At 46.1% G+C, this 18,996-nt stretch overlaps 1 protein-coding gene across 1 annotated transcript in view; it reads right to left on the reverse strand.

Annotated features, from left to right (window-relative positions):
• Positions 1–4,603: 4,603 nt before the first annotated feature.
• cacna1ab (calcium channel, voltage-dependent, P/Q type, alpha 1A subunit, b) overlaps positions 4,604–18,996 on the reverse strand; it is a 121,410-nt gene continuing 107,017 nt past the window's right edge. Inside the window, exons 41-44 of the mRNA XM_056279719.1 lie at positions 13,893–13,996; positions 10,218–10,369; positions 8,267–8,405; positions 4,604–4,792 (exon numbers count right to left, since the gene is read on the reverse strand). Of these exons, the coding sequence (XP_056135694.1) occupies positions 4,604–4,792; positions 8,267–8,405; positions 10,218–10,369; positions 13,893–13,996 (584 nt within the window). The remainder of the gene's footprint in view (positions 4,793–8,266; positions 8,406–10,217; positions 10,370–13,892; positions 13,997–18,996) is intronic.

Raw genomic sequence — 18,996 nt, forward strand, 5'->3', positions numbered from 1 at the left:
TCATCATCATTTCTGTGCGCAATCACATAGGGTTGACTCTCCTTCTTAAGCACCACAGGCGATGCAACTTGCTAAGCAGGGATAGTCCACATATTCAGCATGCTGGGTAGCGACAAAAGGAACCACAGGCTTTGCAGTTGGTACACACTAATAGTGAATTTAACAAATCCAAAATGTTCTCTAGTTATCAGTACAAGTGTGCTAACATTTTCCACCTGGTGCTGAGAGGGAATTGCACAGCTTTTAGCTAATGATATTCTGTTGAAAATAACCACTTGATACCCCTGTTGCTTAAGTCTATATCAACTCTGCCGAACTAAAACATTAATCCTTACAATGCTTATACTGCTACGTGTGCCGACCCCCTCATGTTTGTGCCTTATAACGTACCTCTATGCTTGACGTTTAATGTTGTGTCTTTCAATGTTGTGTTCTGTAAACTGTGTTTTATTCTGTAAACGCGACATCCATTAAACCTCTGTCCGTCTTGGGAGAGAGATGCCTCCTCTGCTGCTCTCCCTGAGGTTTCTTCCTATTTTTCCTCCCTGTTAAAGGTTTTTTTTTTTAGGGAGTTGTTCCTCATCCGATGTGAGGGTGTAAGGATAGGTTTTTGTGTTGCTGTAAAGCCCCCCCCCCCCCCCCGAGGCACATTAGTCATTTGTGATATTGGGCTATAAAAATAAAATTGACCTGGCTTGTTTACGATGTTAAAGTAGTTTATAATGTCATATAATCTATTTTTGGAGCTATGCTGATGTTACTTTTGAAACCACTGATTTGGCTTCGCTGCGGCGGCAGGTAATGAAGTCACTGTCGGCGACAATGATTTGGCTCGTGGCCCCGTTACAGTCTACTAGTTCAGATGTAACTTAAGTCTCTGTGGTGCAACGAAACAGCTTTAGTGTCCATTATCCAAACCGCTTATCCTGCTCTCAGGGTCGAGGGGATGCTGGAGCCTATCCCAGCAGTCACTGGGCGGCAGGCGGGGAGACACCCTGGACAGGCCGCCAGTCCATCACAGGGCAAAATAAAAGCTTTAGTGTCAAACTAACTAATTTCAACGTAGCCGGTAGTGTGGACTTCACACCCACACTTAGAATAGAGGATATGTTCAGCTGGTGCAACAGGCTGCTGCTGGTTTCTTGGAGAAGCCACAACACTGGTCCCTGCTGACAGGGAGGAGGAGGAGGAGGATGCCCTATACAGCTGGTGCTCATAATAATAATCTTCATTACATTTATATAGTGCTTTTCTAGACACCCAAAGCGCTTCACATTGAAGCGGGTAGCTCACTTAAGCCACCACCAATATGTAGCACCCACCTGGGTGATGCAACGGCAGCCATTTTACACCAGAACGCTCACCACACATCAGCTTGAGGTGGAGAGGGAGGAATCACTGAGCCAGTTACATGGGGGGATGATTAAGTGGCCAGATGGAGAGAGCCAGGTTGGGAATTTTGTCAAGGCACTGGGGAACCCCCTACTCTTTGTGATGCGTCATGGGATCTTTAATGACCACAGTGAGTCAGGACCTCGGTTTAATGTCTCAACCAAAGGACAGCATCTCCAACAGCACAGTGTCCCCATCACTGCACTGGGGCATTGTGATTTGATGTTTGTTGTTTTTATTAGGACCAGAGGGAAGACTGCCCCCTACTGGCCCACCAACACCACTTCCGGCAGCAATTCAGTTTTCCCGGGAGGTCTCCCATCCAAGTCCTAGCCAAGCCCATATAATACCTGCTTAGTTTCTGTCATTTGGCAGAGCCAGGGTACATGTTGGTTTGGCTGCTGGCCATACATTGTGTGTGGTTCTACTGGCCTGACTGTCGATGTGACGTGGCGCTGCATGTGCACTGCTGTGACTCCTGCACCCACCGGGCTCGGGCCGGCTCCAGAGTGCGGTGGAAGAGGGCCTATGGCACAATATCCAAAGCACTGAATGAAATCTTGGAAGATTTTTTTTGGGCGGCTGTCTTTCCAGACTTATTTCTGGTTAGGTAAGCCTGCGCATCGGTAAAGTGGTCTACTAGTGCAAGTATGTATTCATAACCCCCCTTACGCTGCTCCAAATGAAGGTAGTCAACTGAGACTAATTCAAAGGGTGCACTTGTTTTGATGGTGCCCATAGGTGCTCTCTCAGGAATGGTCGGAATGGTCTCTCAGGAATAGCTCATCTGCTATTAGCTCAGCTGCAACCACTTTTCCAATGAGCTTCTGCTTGCATAAAAGCCAGAGGAGTAGAGGAGAGGGAGTGTTTGCCAGAAAGAAATACAAGAAGTAAAAAAGGAGTGATATCAGTAAGGCTCTAATTTCCTTCACAATTTCTAATTTCATTTACTAATTAGGCAGGCCTAATTAGTAAAATATAAAAAGGTAACTATTGCAAAGACTGACAGTTGAATAAAATATATGGAAATCTAGAAGATTCATGATACAACGCACTCAAGCTCAGTAGGTGGCTATATGCACCTTACACAGTTGCAACCGGCCATAATTCAAAGGAGGAGGAGGAGGAGAAGCGGGAGAAGGGAAGAACTTCTTCACAAAGTGGTAAGAAGCCTTTCAGCAAACTCTTCTCCATGTCCCCAGGCAGTGACTTGAACTCCAGGAAGCTCTCCAGGGATCACTGGAGGCCCAGACTGAAGCCAGCCAGCCCTGTTTGCCAGGAGGACTAAATGGCCATCCACACCAAGAATTGGGGGAAGATATGGGAAAGAGTAACATCTTCACCAAGAATGATAACTATAACAACTATAAATATATCGTTTTCAAAGCCATTCTAGGTCAAGTGGACGGCGGAGTCCACATCACAACTATAATGACAGTGGTGAATGATATTGTTGGGATCACTTTCAGAGCGATTTGATGAATGATAGAAACACTTAAAGACAGCGAAAATCCATCCAAATTTACAGGGTGTCACATTCAACATGGCAGATGACATTGCGGAGATTCATAATTGAGGTTAAAAAAAATGCATCTGTTTGATTAAAAAGAAAAAACGTATTTATAAAGACTATCAATGGGATCGCTGAAGTTCTATGGTCCTTACTGATGTCATCTTTGACCATTGCCAGGATACCATCAAATTGATGTTGACTTCTACCAAAGTATGAATAAAAATTTGTCTCCAAAAGACAACTCTTGTGGCAGAGTGTTGGATTCCCCCAACTCCTCCTCTGTGAAGAATCTCGTGAACCCATACCCTTTCGGTTTTCTTTTTCTTTCTCTGCACAACATACAGCAGTAACAGGTCACTGATATCCATTTTCCTAAGCTGCCGACACAGCTGGAGCATGCAGTGCGTGCTTGGCGCCACCGTTAACAGAATGTTATTGTTCATCATTGTGGGTGCTCACATTGTTTTAGTTATCGTTCTTGGTGTGGCTAGCCCTTAAGAGGGCAGACCTCCCCCAGAGGCAAATAAGTTGACCTTTGTTTATTTAAGAACCTGATTCAGAGTTGTGAACTTTGTGGCTGGAAATAAAGGCCCATTTGGGATTTACACCAACTCTTCTTCTGCCTGTGGTCCTCCTCACCTTAGCCGCTGACGCTAGTCTGTCCTTCCAAAGCCTCACATCATGTATTGGAAATAAAAATTAAAGTTATTATTCAAAATGTCCCGTTTTAGCCATGGTCGATCCCATTACTGAGCTACTAACCGTCGGAAGTAGTACTCATTGACTATCTATCCGGTCAGCACGTCAGTGATTGGGGGGGGGGGGGCATGTACACTGTCTATATGAGGCAGTAGGTTTTTTTGTTGTTGTTGTTTTTGAAAGGCCGGGTTTAAGACTCATATTCAGTTGCTCCATAGGACGTCATTGTGAAGCTATCCATCTGTTGTCCCATTCCCGAAATCTCCAAAATGGGAGGAAGCCGATGAGTAAAACAATATCATAACCAATATGCACAATGGCAAAAACCAGGAAAATAAGACGCAGGTTGTAAAAAGCAGAATTGTCCTTTAAACAACATTCCACTTTGAGACTTCACATTGTGTTTTCACAAGTCCGGTCCAAAAGAAGAAGACCTGGTCGTCTGTGTTACGTAGCTCTGGCCACAGTTTACACAGGACAGACACACCAAGGATTTGATGGTAATGGAAAAGGGAAAAGAATTTGGTTAGGATGACACACACACACACACACACACACAAGCACGCATACATGGTTTACATGCTAACAATGGCTAATGTAAAGCTAGCATTAGCATGTGGCTTGCTACATGACTAAAAGGAGCGGAGATTTTTCTCGGAGCAAAACAGCAGCAGGGAAGGGGTTTTATGGGGTGGATAGGTAGAATAAGGGAATGGAGGGATAAAGGGATGAGGACAGCAGCACAGGACAAGGGGAGGTGAATTTCAAAGGTTTCAATCCCTCTTTGCATCTATTGAAGTTTTCAGAATACTTTTGGGGAAGGCCATTTATATTTATCAAGTATTGAAAGGACATACTTTCAAAGAAATGTCACAGTAGTGGGCATATCTTTCTAATATTCAAAGAAATAAACAACTTTGATATATTACACATTGGTTAATTCCAATATCAATTAATGGAGGATGCAAAAAGGGAGTCTTTGAATTCTGTTAACTCCCCTCAGTGCCACAGGCACCGTGATAGCTTTGATGTTGTGGTGATGATGGTGACGGTGGGTGGGATGAAGGTGCTCACTTGGTTGTCTGCCGAGAGGCGGGGCATGGAGAGGGTCCGCCCATGCCCATCCATTGGGTGATAGGGCTCAGTGTCGGAGTACCCGTCCCGCCCCATCTCCCTCATCTCTACCGTCTGCAAAACACAACGAGAGGGGGGCGGGACCACAGTCAGCAGGGGCAGAGCAAACTTAAGACCTGGTATGTGGTGACCATCAGCCGAGGGGGCAGGGGCTGAAGTGAAATGGAAGGGGCTTGCAATAACATAAATGTAAAATATGAAGAAAATATATTTAGTTCTTTGATATTTACCTGTCTTCATTTTTCTTTAAGGATCTTTTAAAATATTTTGTCTCTCTTGTCTTTTTTATGCAGCACTGTTTTTTTAAAAAAAAATTTAATTTTGTTTGTTTAATCTCTTTTTTTGGTCCGAATAAGATGTTTTGTAATTGGTAAATTCTTTTTTTACCCATACAAATTTTCATGGTTTTACTTTTTTAAATGACTGCATTATATAACTGATGTATTCCATTATTAAGCAAACCAATCAAAACGCTTAACGATTGTACAAAACACAAAGGTTTAAACTGCCCCCACGTTAATTTTGCAGGGGACGGGGGGGGGGATTTACTCCATTACCTTCCAGTTTTCTTCCTGCAAACTGGAAAAATAAGCAGTTCCTCCACTGACTGTGGTGAGTGGTGGATTCTGAAATTTCTTGGCCACTTTTCGCTTCTTTACCAGCCAAACTGTTTTTTAGAAGAAGCAAAATCTTATTAGATACCTGCCAAAGATACTGGAAGAGTCTGCAAACTTTTTTTTGTGGCTTTCCCCCCCCTCTTTTTCTCCCCAATTGTACTTGGCCAATTACCCCACTCTTCCGAGCCTTCCCGGTCACTGCCCCACCCCCTCTGCCGATCCGGGGAGGGCTGCAGACTACCACATGCCTCCTCTGATACATGTGGAGTCACCAGCCGCTTCGTTTCACCTGACAGTGAGGAGTTTCACCAGGGGGACGTAGCGCGTGGGAGGATCACACTATTCCCCCCACTTCCCCTTCCCCCCCGAACAGGCGCCCCAATCGACCAGAGGAGGTGCTAATGCAGCGACCAGGACGCATACCCACATCTGGTTTCCCACCCGCAGACATGGGCAATTGTGCCTGTAGGCACGCCCAACCAAGCCGGAGGCAACACGGGGATTTGAACTGGAGATCCCTGTGTTGGTAGGCAACGGAATAGGCCGCTATGCTACCCGGACGCCACAGCTATATATTTTAATGCGCCTTACGGGATTAATGATGGGAGTAGTCGTTTGATGGGAACTTTTCACTAATGCTCTTCTGATGGAAACAGAGATGAGGGGCTGGCGATCAGGGACATTAAATCAGACACAGGGAAAGTGGGGGTGAGGAGGAGGAAGAGGAGGAGGAAAAGTGTACATCATCAATCCCAGCCATCCCTTTTACTTAAGAGGAGGTTTATGTCAGGAAAGACCGTAGGAGTGAATCCATCAAGACATGATGGTGGGGGGCTGAGAGGGGATATACAGAAGAAAGGGCTTCGAGCAAAGAAGTGAGAGAAAAACTGGAAAATTAACTAAGGGGGAGAAAAATAAACAGAGAGAGAGAGAGAGAGAGAGAGAGAGAGAGAGAGAGAGAGAGAGAGAGAGAGAGATACTGTAAGCGAGAGAAAGGCTATGGTCTTGTCCACTAGCGGCAGCAGTATCTGCAGTTCAAAAATCTCTTCAAATTTCCAAATATCTATCTCATATTATGTTTATACCCTTAAATTCTTCTTCCTGATCTGTGGGATTCTGTGTGATTTTAAAGATAAGAGCAATTGGCTATGAAGAGGTTTTTATTGGTCTTGTCAGGTTAGCCTCTGTACACATTTGAGGGCACTTGTGATGGTTTTAATCATCTGTGCTGCACGGCCCTGCTGAGCAGAGGGGACACCAGCTGCTTTTTGTCTGATTTCAACCTATTAACTGACGAGTCCTTCCCCTTCAGCTTCAAGCTGTATGGGACGGATTCAAAAATACGGTCTCCGACCCTTCAAAATCCTCTTGGCTGCCAATCAAAACTGGCTGGAGGGTAAGCACAGCTTGCCGCAGTAAGACCATTCTTCACTGAAGGGTACCTGTGTTTGAAATGAACTACTTACCTGACGGAACAAACCAGGTTTAGGCATCCGATTATACTCCAATTCACTGCAGGTCCAACAACACCGCTTTTAGTATACTGGCTTTTCTTTTGCCTCCGTTTTCAGAGGAGGCCCCTGTTTGTATGGTCCTGCCATTACCCAGAGCAGCTTAACATGCTTTTTTCCCTCCCCAATTGTACTTGGCCAATTAACCCCACTTTTCAGAGCCATCTCGATCTCTGCTCCACCCCCTCTGCCAATCCGGGGAGGGCTGCAGACTACCACATGCCTTCTCCGATACATGTGGAGTTGCCAGCTGCTTCTTTTCACCTGACAGTGAGGAGTTTCGCCAGGGGGAGTAGCGCGTGGGAGGATCACGCTATTCCCCCCAGTTCCCGAACAGGCGCCCCGACCGACCAGAGGAGGTGCCAGTGCAGCAACCAGGACACATACCCACATCCGGCTTCCCACCCGCAGACGGCCATTTGTCTCTGTACAGACGCCCGACCAAGCCGGAGGTAACATGGGGATTCGAACCACTGATCCCCATGTTGGTAGACAATGGAATAGACTGCTACGCCACCCGGACGCCTAGCTTAACATGCTTTAAGTGCTCAGAGCACCGAGTGCTAGAAGTGGAAATTTTTTCCATCTTTGGTGTAGAAGTGTTGTGCTTCAAGACACATTTGAAAATCTTTCTAAGTTTTAAACAGTTGCCAAGCAACAGCGGGAGTCCTGACTACAAGCATCTGTTTAGTTCTCCTGGCTGAAAGAGAATTCCCAGTGGGAAGCCTTATTGATTTTTCATGGAATAGTATGCCAGAGAGACACCGTCTTGCCGGAGCTGCCTGTGTGAGCAAAAACACAGACCAGGGGCCGACTAAGAAAAATAAGCAAAACACAACAAAACAAAATAAAACAAACTGACAAAAGACGGCCCTGTCTTTCGACCCAGATTGGGGCCACCTCAACTGACCTGCAGAAACCCCACCCCACTCTCCAGTATTTTTTTTTCATTTGTGAGGCGGTTAGTTTTCCTCTTTGTCTCTCTTATTTTCAGCCCGCCTTTGTGTTCGTCGGTGTGCTGCTTCGCCAGGTTTCTCTGTCAGCTAGATTGTCACAAGTAACACACAACCTCAATGTCCAGGTTTGTATTTAAAGGAGGGCAAGGGCAAAGATGGAACGTACTAAAAGTAAAGTTGGGGGGGGGGTACATCCCTGTAAGCCAAGCAGGGAAAAATAATGACACTTATTACCCACTGCACTAGGAGGTGGCCAGAGAGCATCAAGGATCATCCAAACAGTTTGGCCCTAGTTTTCGTTTCCTTGTACAACCTGGCTTCCCATACGCCACATGGCCAGCCCACCGATGTGACAAACGCAGGGACCGTGGCTGGATGTGAGTTTTGGGTTACCTCTGCAATGACGTGTGAATGCCCATGTTTGCATTTGCATATCTGCCCTACCTGGGGGTTGTGCCGGTTATCATGGAGATCATCGGGATAGGGTCTATCCGGGCTCCAGTTGCCTGTTTTCTGGAACATCTCCTGGGCTTTGGCCGTTACCCATGACTGGCTCTCAGTCATACCACCACCATCGGGAGGTCTGGGTGCACATACACACTGTGGGTCAGAGGCTTACATACACGGTGATGAATGTACAGGTACTTGCACAAAGTCGGGGTCTGTCTCTCAGACAGAATCACACACATACACAAACATAAATTCATTATCATGCAAATCCATTAGATCCACAAAATCACCATTTCCACACACATATGCATGGTTGTTCAAAGGAATCTTTCATTTCCTCTCAAAACTTATGCTCACATGATGCTGGACAGGCTATGAAAAAAATACACAAATATAGCCGCAAGCGGCGATTAACAGGGTCCAAGCAGTATCGCAGCTGCCTACCAACCAACATACATGTGTCACAAAGCATAAGCCTGTCAAGTTTTATTAAGTTTTATCAGCCAGTCACACTCGCAAATATTAGCTACTGAATTTTGATTGGCTGTTTGGTGGCCATTTTGGTAATCCAGCCAATCGGCACTTTAGGCAATGTAGCCAAATGGGTCTAGGTATACCAAATTTCAGATTTTTAGCTCAAGTGGTTTTTGAGATATTGACATGTGTCAGTTGTAGCTCCCCCTATGGACAAAATTTCACAAAATTTGGCATGCTTCCAAAGAATGTTGTGGCGATTGTGTGTGACAAGTTTCGTTAAGTTTGGGCAATCACATCACTACATATAGGCAATAGAATCACTATGGGCCACACCTTAAATTTTGATTGACATGTTACTTCCAGATGGAACGACATATCAAAATTCGGTAACACTTTAGTATGGGGAACGTAGCCACCATTAATTAGGTGCTTATTAGCATGCAAATTAGCAACATATTTGCTCTTAATTGGTCATTATTATGTACTCATTAATGCCTTATTCTGCATGGCCTTATTATACAACCAGTAAGCCATTAACTATGAGTTTTCCCTCTATAACCTCAGAAGTATGGCTTATTAGTAGTACCATCTCAATATGCTTTGCTTAGTATGGACTTTATAAGATGGTAGTACCACAAGAAGAGTTATTCTCCCTTACTAACACTTAATGAATATGGTCTGTTCTTACATAACAAAACACAAAACTACAAGTGTTAATAGTGTTAAATTACTGTAAATTAAGTTTTTGTTACTTAGAATATGTTCCCCATACTAAAGTGACATCTTGATCATTACTAATTCAATAGTAATTAAGTTTTTTTATGTTCCCCATACTAAAGTGTCACCCAAAATTCTTTCGGCAACTTTTTTATCAGCATTGCCTGGAGATGACGAACATCAAATTTCATGCGAATCGGATGAACAGGCTCAGAGTAGTTCATTTTACTTTCACTTTCATTTTTTTGAAAATCGCGGGAACATGTGGCAGGCGGAAATTGGCGGGAATGGGTGCATTAGATTCAGGAGCTTCCAAGGAATTAGAGGAAAAAAATAATTTCTCAAAAATTCCATACGGAGCCCGAGATATGACCCAAAACATAAATGTGCTTGTTGTAGCGTTTTGTAGAAACAATAATAATAATAATAATAATCTTTAGAAAAACAATAGGGTTCCCACAGCTGATGCTGCTTGGACCCCTAAATAGACCCGCACATTCACACACAGCCAAAAAAAGGATGATAAAGAAGACTGAAAACATCATTAAAAGCACAGAGCCAAGAGGGGCAGAGATCAGCTGCAAAGGAAGCTGTGATTAGGAAAAGAAACAACAGACACACACGTATGTATGTGCTTTATGTGTGTGTGTGTGTGTGTGTACAGGAAACGTGAATCACGGTGTGTTTTGTCTGCTCTCACGTACTGTGCTTGTGCCACACGAACATTCCCAGCCTCCCCCAGTCTACTCACATGCTGTTGATATTGTCCGGCTGGGTGCTCGGGAGGCCATTGAGACCCTGTCCCTCCTGGCCATCTGTGCCCCCTCCCTCTGAGGGCGGCTCCATGCGCTGAAACATTAATGGCGTTCGGTTCTGTGTGAGATATACGACATGGCCTGCAGGCTGGCATCAGGCACACTTAGGGTGGGGAAGACACAGGACACAAAACACGCCCAGGATGCACCCAAGAAAAATGAACCGGCACGCGGGGCGCCGTTGACAAGCATATGACTCTGGGCGTCCGAGGTAAAGTTCCCAACCAGCAGACTGATCTTGGACGGTCTGTGCCTCACCCCCCACTGAATCCTCATCGCTTCTAACTAAAAACTAACGATGTGTTATCACTGACCTGATGTTGCCATTGTGTGTGCGTCAAATTGAGTTGCGACAGGATTCAAGGAAGGGAGGCCGATTCTAGATCAGTGCCATAGAGGGATCTTCTACCACAGGTATTTAAGGTAAAACTTGCCTTTAAAATCAAACGTCTACAACCGGGTAACTTTCAATGAGCACCATTAAAAGACATTTTTAATCAAAAATCATCTTTTGATGGTAATCCCGGAAATCCTCCTTAGCCATGCTTTGAGTAAGGAGGTTTTCTAGTTGTGCCATTTTGTGAGGAATGGAGACCTCATCCTGAACCAGTCCTGTCAAGGAACAACTAGATTTTTTTGATTTTGATATACTTTAATGATCTCCGTAGGGAAATTATGATCTGCATTTAACCCATCCTAGCTGTGTAGCTAGCAGCAGTGGTTAGCCGCCGGGCAGCACCCGGGGACCAACTCCAGTTCGTCTTGCCATGCCTCGGTCAAGGGCACAGACAGGAGTACTGACACTAACATGCATGTCTTTTTGATGGTGGGGGAAACCGGAGCACCCGGAGAAAACCCACCGCAGACACGGGGAGAACATGCAAACTCCACAAAGAGGACGACCTGGGATGACCTCGAAGGTTGGACAACCCCGGGGTTCGAACCCAGGACCTTCTTGCTGTGAGCCGACAGCGCTAACCACTGCACCACCAATATAGCAGATAGCACAGATATGAGGCAGCTTTCCTCCAACGGCATCATGGATGATGGAGTCCTCTTGGCAGTGGCTAGGAGGCCCTCCAACAGGGCAGATGAGCGATGGCATGTGCCATATCGATTCATAGCCTAAAAGCAAAAGGCTAAAAGCTGAATTAACAGGAATGGGTCTGACTGTCCAGAAATAGTTCACTTGCAAAACCTCCCCAGACACTTGATACTTATCTGGAGTGGAACTTTATCTTCTGATCAAAATAGTACACCAAAAAATCTTCCAATGACTTACACACCTGCATCTGTCAACTACATACTTTAATTAGCATCCATCCATTATCCAAACCGCTTATCCTGCTCTCAGGTTTGCGGGGATGCCGAAGCCTATCCCAGCAGTCATTGGGCGGCAGGCAGGGAGACACCCCGGACAGGCCGTCAGACCATCACAGGGATGACTCACACACACACATCCACACCTAGGGACAATTTAGTTAATTTAATTAGCATAGGATGTTATAATTATATCTAGCTATCTGCGTCAGTGGCTGGTAGCTGAGATTTTTTTTTAAATCTCAGCATTTGGAAAGTGGTTGGTAGTACAGTAAGTTTTCAACTTGGTTCCATGACAAAATCTAATTAGCTATGAAGTGTCCAGAAATGGAAATGGCTCAAGACCTCATCTGGACAGTATTGTGGGATGCTGGCAGTGTAGGTTGAAATGACGCTTCTTGGGGAAAAACTCACACTAAAACACTCTGGGAGGTGTTATGATGCAAACTTCACACTAACTAGCAATGGAGGACATTCCAATGAAAGGTATATGTATCGATGAAGGGCCTGAGGATGACCGATTCCATAAGGAGACACCGGTCAGAGGTCCCTCAGCTCAACATCCCACCAACCAAACACAGAAGACGGACAACACAGAACGACCAGTAAACAGAGATGTAGACAGCTAGGTACAGAAGTTAACATACAGGTTGGAGAGAAGGGTTACTGGTTAGAGAAAATTGGTGACAATCACCCTGGATTGACCAATAAGGGAGGGCTTGATAAGTCAAGATCCCGCCTCCTCCTGATAGGGTTAAAGGAAGAAAGTCAAAGGAAGAGGTAAGACAGGGAGGCAGGGCTCGAGAGCATACGGGGGACAGACGACAACAAGGCGGAAACGGAGGTAAAGAATAAACGAAACACTAATCAGCCACAGGTAAACAACAGTTAAATTTGACAGTCTGGACGGCGACACAAATGCTGGACGTGGGGAGTGCACATGGACACCACAGGGAGGGACGCGAGGAGGGAGAGAGGACAATGCAAATACTTTAAACAACAGTAAGTGGGCAAGTAGACAGAGGTTTAGGGTGTAAGCCATCACAAGAGTAAGGGATAAATTGGAGGAAAGGGAGGACAATGCAGAGTTGAAGGGAGGGATAGATCAAGATACAGACAGACAGACAGACAGGAAGTCCTTGTGCATAGCTGGGCTGCTGATGTTGAGAGAGCCTGTGTGAAACGGTCCAGTCAGTCCAATGGGATGGTTGCATTCAGGAAACACACCAAACACATATTTCCAGGGGTACTTTGCCAAAAAGCACTTGACATACTCTCCATTCACCGGTGCACCTGCCTTTGGTGCAGCAAAATACAAATGGCCACTCACTGAAACGGTTCTCATGGAGACGCCACTATGACGCAAGCCCCCATGTGGCGGGCGACCTAAGTTGTATTTATTACACTGAACACAAAATAGACTGCACAGGGCAAAGTTGTGTTGTGTGAATGGAGAGAAGCTTCCACAGTGCCTGGGCATGAATAGAGAAGTACAGGGGAGGTGGGAGTGAGCACGTCTCCACGGCATTCATCGACAGGAGGAGAGCGGAAGTGCACGGTGGACAAGAGGTAAGGCCATGTGGTATTATCATCATTGTTCAGAACATTATCATCAATAAAAAAAAAAACACACACACACACCTGTACCGCATACACATAATCACAAACATCTCTAACGCCCCTCACCACATTCCCTCACCCTACGCCAAAGGGGTGAAAACGTTAAAAATAGCAGGAGAGGGGTTACTAGCTAGCTACAGTATATAGGAGATGCAGAGAAGATGTCCCTCAACGCCAGGAGCCTAAATTAGCTGGCATGCAAAGAGGAACGAGGCTAGGGACGCAGTTTTTCCAGTTAAAGTGGACTCAGTGTTAACAGTGCCTCTGGGAAGTTTCTTGGTCGGGGTTCGGGGGATAAAGGTGTAGGCTGGTGGTGGGTGTGGGCGTGGTGTGTGTTGGTTTTGATGTGGGAGGTGTTCTAACTAGTAACAGGGTCATCACAGTGAGACCTGAGGAGGAAGAAGTTCATGTGGAGGGGGTGTTGGGTGTTCATCTTGGATTTAGGAGTACAAGACAAGTTCTTATACTTTTAAATCCATACGCTGGTTAAGGAGGCGTTTGAGGGTAATCAGGTCTGAAAAAAGGTGTGCATGGCATCCAATAAAGGCTCACTCGAGAGGGTAGGGTTGGAGGGAGCGAAGAAGGGGGATTACGAGCTAATGGTTCTTTATAGCAAGTAGGGCTGGTGTGTGTTTTGGGGATTTTCCTTCAGACAGGGTCTCATCGGGTACCTGTTCCTCTCGCAGGGCCTGTAGCTTTTTGGTCTTGCTCTGGCGGTAGTATTCCATGATCATCATGGCGGCGTAGATTTTGCCCACCGTCAAGTCTGTGGCTGCTGAGAAAATGACAAGTTACCCTGCAAGATTAGACCTAGGAGAGATGGGACCCTGAGCCGTGGGGGGAATGGGAGTGGGGGACAACACAAACACCGCATGCACAAACACTTGAAAACACACACCACATCACCAACACAGGTTTACACCAGCTGTGGGGACAACTCTGTTTTTTTTTTTTTAATCCACCCATTTAGGAAATGTAACCGAAACCAGAAGTCAAAAATGGAAAGAAAAAAAAAATCACAGGATCAAATGTTTCGATCATGTTGCCAAATTTTAGATAATAAAGAGTCTGGATGAGAGCAGTAAGGCCTCACATGGAATGTACTGGGAGTGACAACCAGTTGAAGAACTGCCTTTTTTTTTTTTTGGGGCTTTTTCTACCTTTTTCTCCCCAATTGAACTTGGCCAATTACCCCACTCTTCTGAGCTGTCCTGGTCGCTGCTCCACCCCCTCTGCCAATCCGGGCAGGGCTGCAGACTACCACATGGCTCCTCCGATACATGTGGGGTCACCAGCTGCTTCTTTTCACCTGACAGTGAGGAGTTTCACCAGGGGGACATACAGTGCATCCGGAAAGTATTCACACCCCTTCACTTTCCCCACATTGTGTTATGTTACAGCCTTATTCCAAAATGGATTCATTTCTTTTTTTTCCTCATCAATCTACACACAATACCCCATAATGACAAAGCGAAAAAAGGTTTTGTAGAAATTTTTGCAAATTTATTAAAAATAAAAAACTGAAATATTGCATGTACATAAGTATTCACACCCTTTACTCAGTACTTGGTTGAGGCACCCTTGGCAGCGATTACAGCCTCAAGTCTTCTTGGGTATGAAGCTACAAGCTTGGCACACCTATATTTGGGGTATTTCTCCCATTCTTCTCTGCAGATCCTCTCGAGCTCCGTAAGGTTAGATGGGGAGCGTCGCTGCACAGCTATTTTCAGGTCTTTCCAGAGATGTTCAATGGGGTTCAAGTCTGGGCTCTGGCTGGACCACTCAAGGACATTCACAGACTTGTCCCGAAGCCACTCCTTCGTTGTCTTGGCTGTGTGCTTAGGGTCGTTGTCGTGTTGAAAGTTAAACCTTCGCCCCAGTCTGAGGTCCTGAGCGCTCTGGAGCAGGTTTTCATCAAGGATCTCTCTGTACTTTGCTCCATTCATCTTTCCCTCGATCCTGACTAGTCTCCCAGTTCCTGCCGCTGAAGAACATCCCCACAGCATGATGCTGCCACAACCATGCTTCAATGTAGGGATAGTATTAGCAAGGTGATGAGAGGTGCCTGGTTTCCTCCAGACGTGACGTTTGGCGTTCAGGCCCAAGAGTTCAATCTTGGTTTCATCAGACCAGAGAATCTTGTTTCTCATGGTCTGAGAGTCCTTTAGGTGCTTTCTGGCAAACTCCAAGTGGGCTGTCATGTGCCTTTTACTGAGCAGAGGCTTCCGTCTGGCCACTCTACCATAAAGGCCTGATTGGTGGAGTGCTGCAGAGATGGTTGTCCTTCTGGAAGGTTCTCCCACCTCCACAGAGGAACGCTGGAGCTCTGTCAGAGTGACCATAGGGTTCTTGGTCACCTCCCTGACCAAGGCCCTTCTTCCCCGATTGCCCAGTTTGGTTGGGCGGCCAGCTCTAGGAAGAGTCCTGGTGGATCCAAACTTCTTCTATTTACGAATGATGGAGACCACTGTGCTCTTCGGGACCTTCAAAGCTGTAGAATTTTTTTTGTACCCTTCCCTAGATCTGTGCCTCGATACAATCCTGTCTCGGAGGTCCACAGACAATTCCTTTGACTTCGTGGCTTGGTTTCTGCTCTGACATGCACTGTCAACAGTGGGACCTTATATAGACAGGTGTGTGCCTTTCCAAATCATGTCCATTCAATTGAATTTACTACAGATGGACTCCGATCAAGATGTAGAAACATCTCAAGGATGATCGGTGGAAACAGGATGAACCTGAGCTCAATTTTGAGTGTCATAGCAAAGGGTGTGAATACTTATGTACATGCAATATTTCATTTTTATTTTTAATAAATTTGCAAAAATTTTTACAAAACCTTTTTCACGTTGTCATTATGGGGTATTGTGTGTAGATTGATGAGAAAAAAAGGAATTTAATCCATTTTGGAATAAGGCTGTAACATAACAAAATGTGGGGAAAGTGAAGGGGTGTGAATACTTTCCGGATGCACCGTAGCACGTGGGAGGGCTCATGCTATTTCCCCCAGGTCCCCCTCCCCCCCAAACAGGTGCCCCGATGCTAGTGCAGCGGCCAGGACACATACCCACATTCGGCTTCCCACCCGCAGACACAGCCAGTTGTGTCTATAGGAATGCCCGACCAAGCCGGAGGCAACACGGGGATTCGAACTGGAGATCCCCGTGTTGGTAGGCAACGGAATAGACCGCCACGTCACCTGGACGCCCCCTGATTAATTGACATTCTTCTAAACATTCCATGACAGGCCTCAACTGAAACAGAGCCCTGCGCCCTCGCTGGTGTAGAACAAATACGACTTTACAACGCTGTACACTAATTTACACGACAGAGCCAGTAGTCTTTTCACAGGCAGATAGATACCTGTACAACTCATCAATACACTCCTTTTACTAACGCACTATCATAATCCCTTCATCACGAGTCCTATAGGGCTCATCGCTAACCTTCATATCTCTGCAGAGGACTGTGTAGCCACCTCACTTGAAAAACAGAGGCACCTCCCTGTGACAAACTCCCCTGCAAACAAGGAGCTCAATTTTTTTCTAAAAACTCCAGACGGGCATCCCTGGAGTTCGGGATGGAACACCTAAACATCGAAAATCAGAAAAAATATTGAGCTTTGTTTTTATCATCAATAAGTGGGCTGCTCAACTTCAAGCCTATTAAGTAAGTGAAGTCCCTTTTAAAGTGGCATGGTTACAAGTCCCTGCAGTATTAATACACCATAAGACACACATATTGTAATATTACTAGATGATAAGACATGGAAAAACGCGTATTATAGTTTTACTAGCTGTCGAGCATTTTTCCAAACATACTTAACTCTGAGCATGCACCATTGTACTTACTAGGGTGTTATCACGTTAAAACTCATTGTGTATCTTAGTCTGTCTACACACACGTTCCCAGAAGGACAAATTGATTTCCATCCTGTTTAATATCAGCTAGCTAGCTGCTGTTTTTCTCTCCTGTAGTGAAAAGACTTCTATAGAGGATCTTCTATAGCAGGCACCCCCTGATACAAGGACTTACTGAGTGGGTGGAGACAGCTTGGAAGGTACATGAAGCTGTGTGTGTGTGTGTGTGTGTGTGTGTGTGTGTGTGTGTGTGTGTGTGTGTGTGTGTGCTTTGTACTCGTGTGATGTCTCCATGTATGTGCGTCTGAGCTTGTACATGTTTGCACATGTGGTGAGTGCATTTATACACAGTGGTATGTAGGTATGATTTCTTTATCTATGCCTCTGTGTGTGTTAGTTTTGCATGTGCAAGGAAAAGGTTAGTTTTGTACATACACGGATCAGCCAAAACATTAAAACCACTGCCAGGTAAGTGAATAACATTGATTATCTCATTACAATGGGGGGGGGGGGGGGCGGCACGGTGGCGCGATGGTTAGCGCAGCCGCCTCACAGCAAGAAGGTTCTGGGTTCGAGCCTCAGGGTAGTCCAACCTTGGGGGGGGAGTTTGCATGTTGTCCCTGTGTCTGCCTCAGTTTCCTCCCACAGTCCAAAGTCATGTAGGTCAGGTGAGTTGGCCGTACTAAATTGTCCCTAGGTATAAATGTGTGTGTGTGTGTCAGCCTGTGTGATGGACTGGCGGCCTGTCCAGGGTGTCTCCCAGCCTGCCGCCCAGTGACTGCTGGGATAGGCTCCAGCATCCCTGCGACCCTGAGAGCAGGATAAGCGGTTCCAATAATGGATGAATGGATGGATCTCGTTACAATGGCACCTGTCAAGGGCAGGGATATATTAGGCAGCACGTGAAAAGTCAGCTTTTGAAGTTGATTTGAAAGCAGGACACATGGGCAAGCGCAAGGATCTGAGCGACTTTGACAAGGTCCAAATTGCGATGGCTAGATGACTGGGTCAGAGCATCTCCAAAACAGCAGGTCTTGTGGGGTGTTCCCGGTATGCAGCTGTCAGTACCTACTAAAAGTGGTCCAAGAAAGGACAACCGGTGACAGGGTCATAGGTGCCCAAGGCTGATTGATGTGTGTGGGGAGTGAAGGCTAGCCTGTCTGGTCTAATCTCACAGAAGACCTACTGTAGCTCAAATTGCTGAAAAAGTCGATGCTGGCTATGATGGACATGTGTCAGGATGCACAGCGCATCACAGCTTGCTGCATGTGGGGCTGCATAGCCAAAGACCAGTCAAGAGTGCCCATGATGATGCCTGTTCGCCACCCAAATCACCCACAATGGGCACGTGCACGTCAGACCTGGCTCATGGAGCAGTGGAAGAAAGTGGCCTGGTCTGATAAATCACATTTTCTTCTACATCTTGTGGATGGCCGTGTGGTGGTGTGTCATTTACCCGGGGAAGAGATGGCACCAGGATGTATTGTGGGAAGAAGACAAGCTGGTGGAGGCGGTGTGATGCTCTGGGCAATGTTCTGCTGGGAAACCTTGGGTCCTAGCATTCATGTGGATGTTACTTGGACATGGACAACCTACCTAAACATCGTTGCAGACCAGGCACACCCCTTCATGGCAATGGTATTCCCTGATGACCTCTTTCAGCAGGATACCGCACCCTGTCACACTGGAAAAATTGCTCAGGAATGGTTTGAGGAACATGATGAAGAGTTCAAGGTGTTGCCCTGGCCTCCAAGTGCCCCAGATCTCAATCCGATCGAGCATCTGTGGGATGTGCTGGAAAAACAAGTCCGATCCATGGAGGCCCCACCTCGCAATTTACAGGATCTGCTGCTAACGTCTTGGTGCCGGATACCAGGGGACACCTTCAGAGGTCTCGTGGAGACGGTCAAGAGCT

Source organism: Lampris incognitus, chromosome 5, assembly GCF_029633865.1.
Source record: "Lampris incognitus isolate fLamInc1 chromosome 5, fLamInc1.hap2, whole genome shotgun sequence".
NCBI lineage: Eukaryota > Metazoa > Chordata > Actinopteri > Lampriformes > Lampridae > Lampris > Lampris incognitus.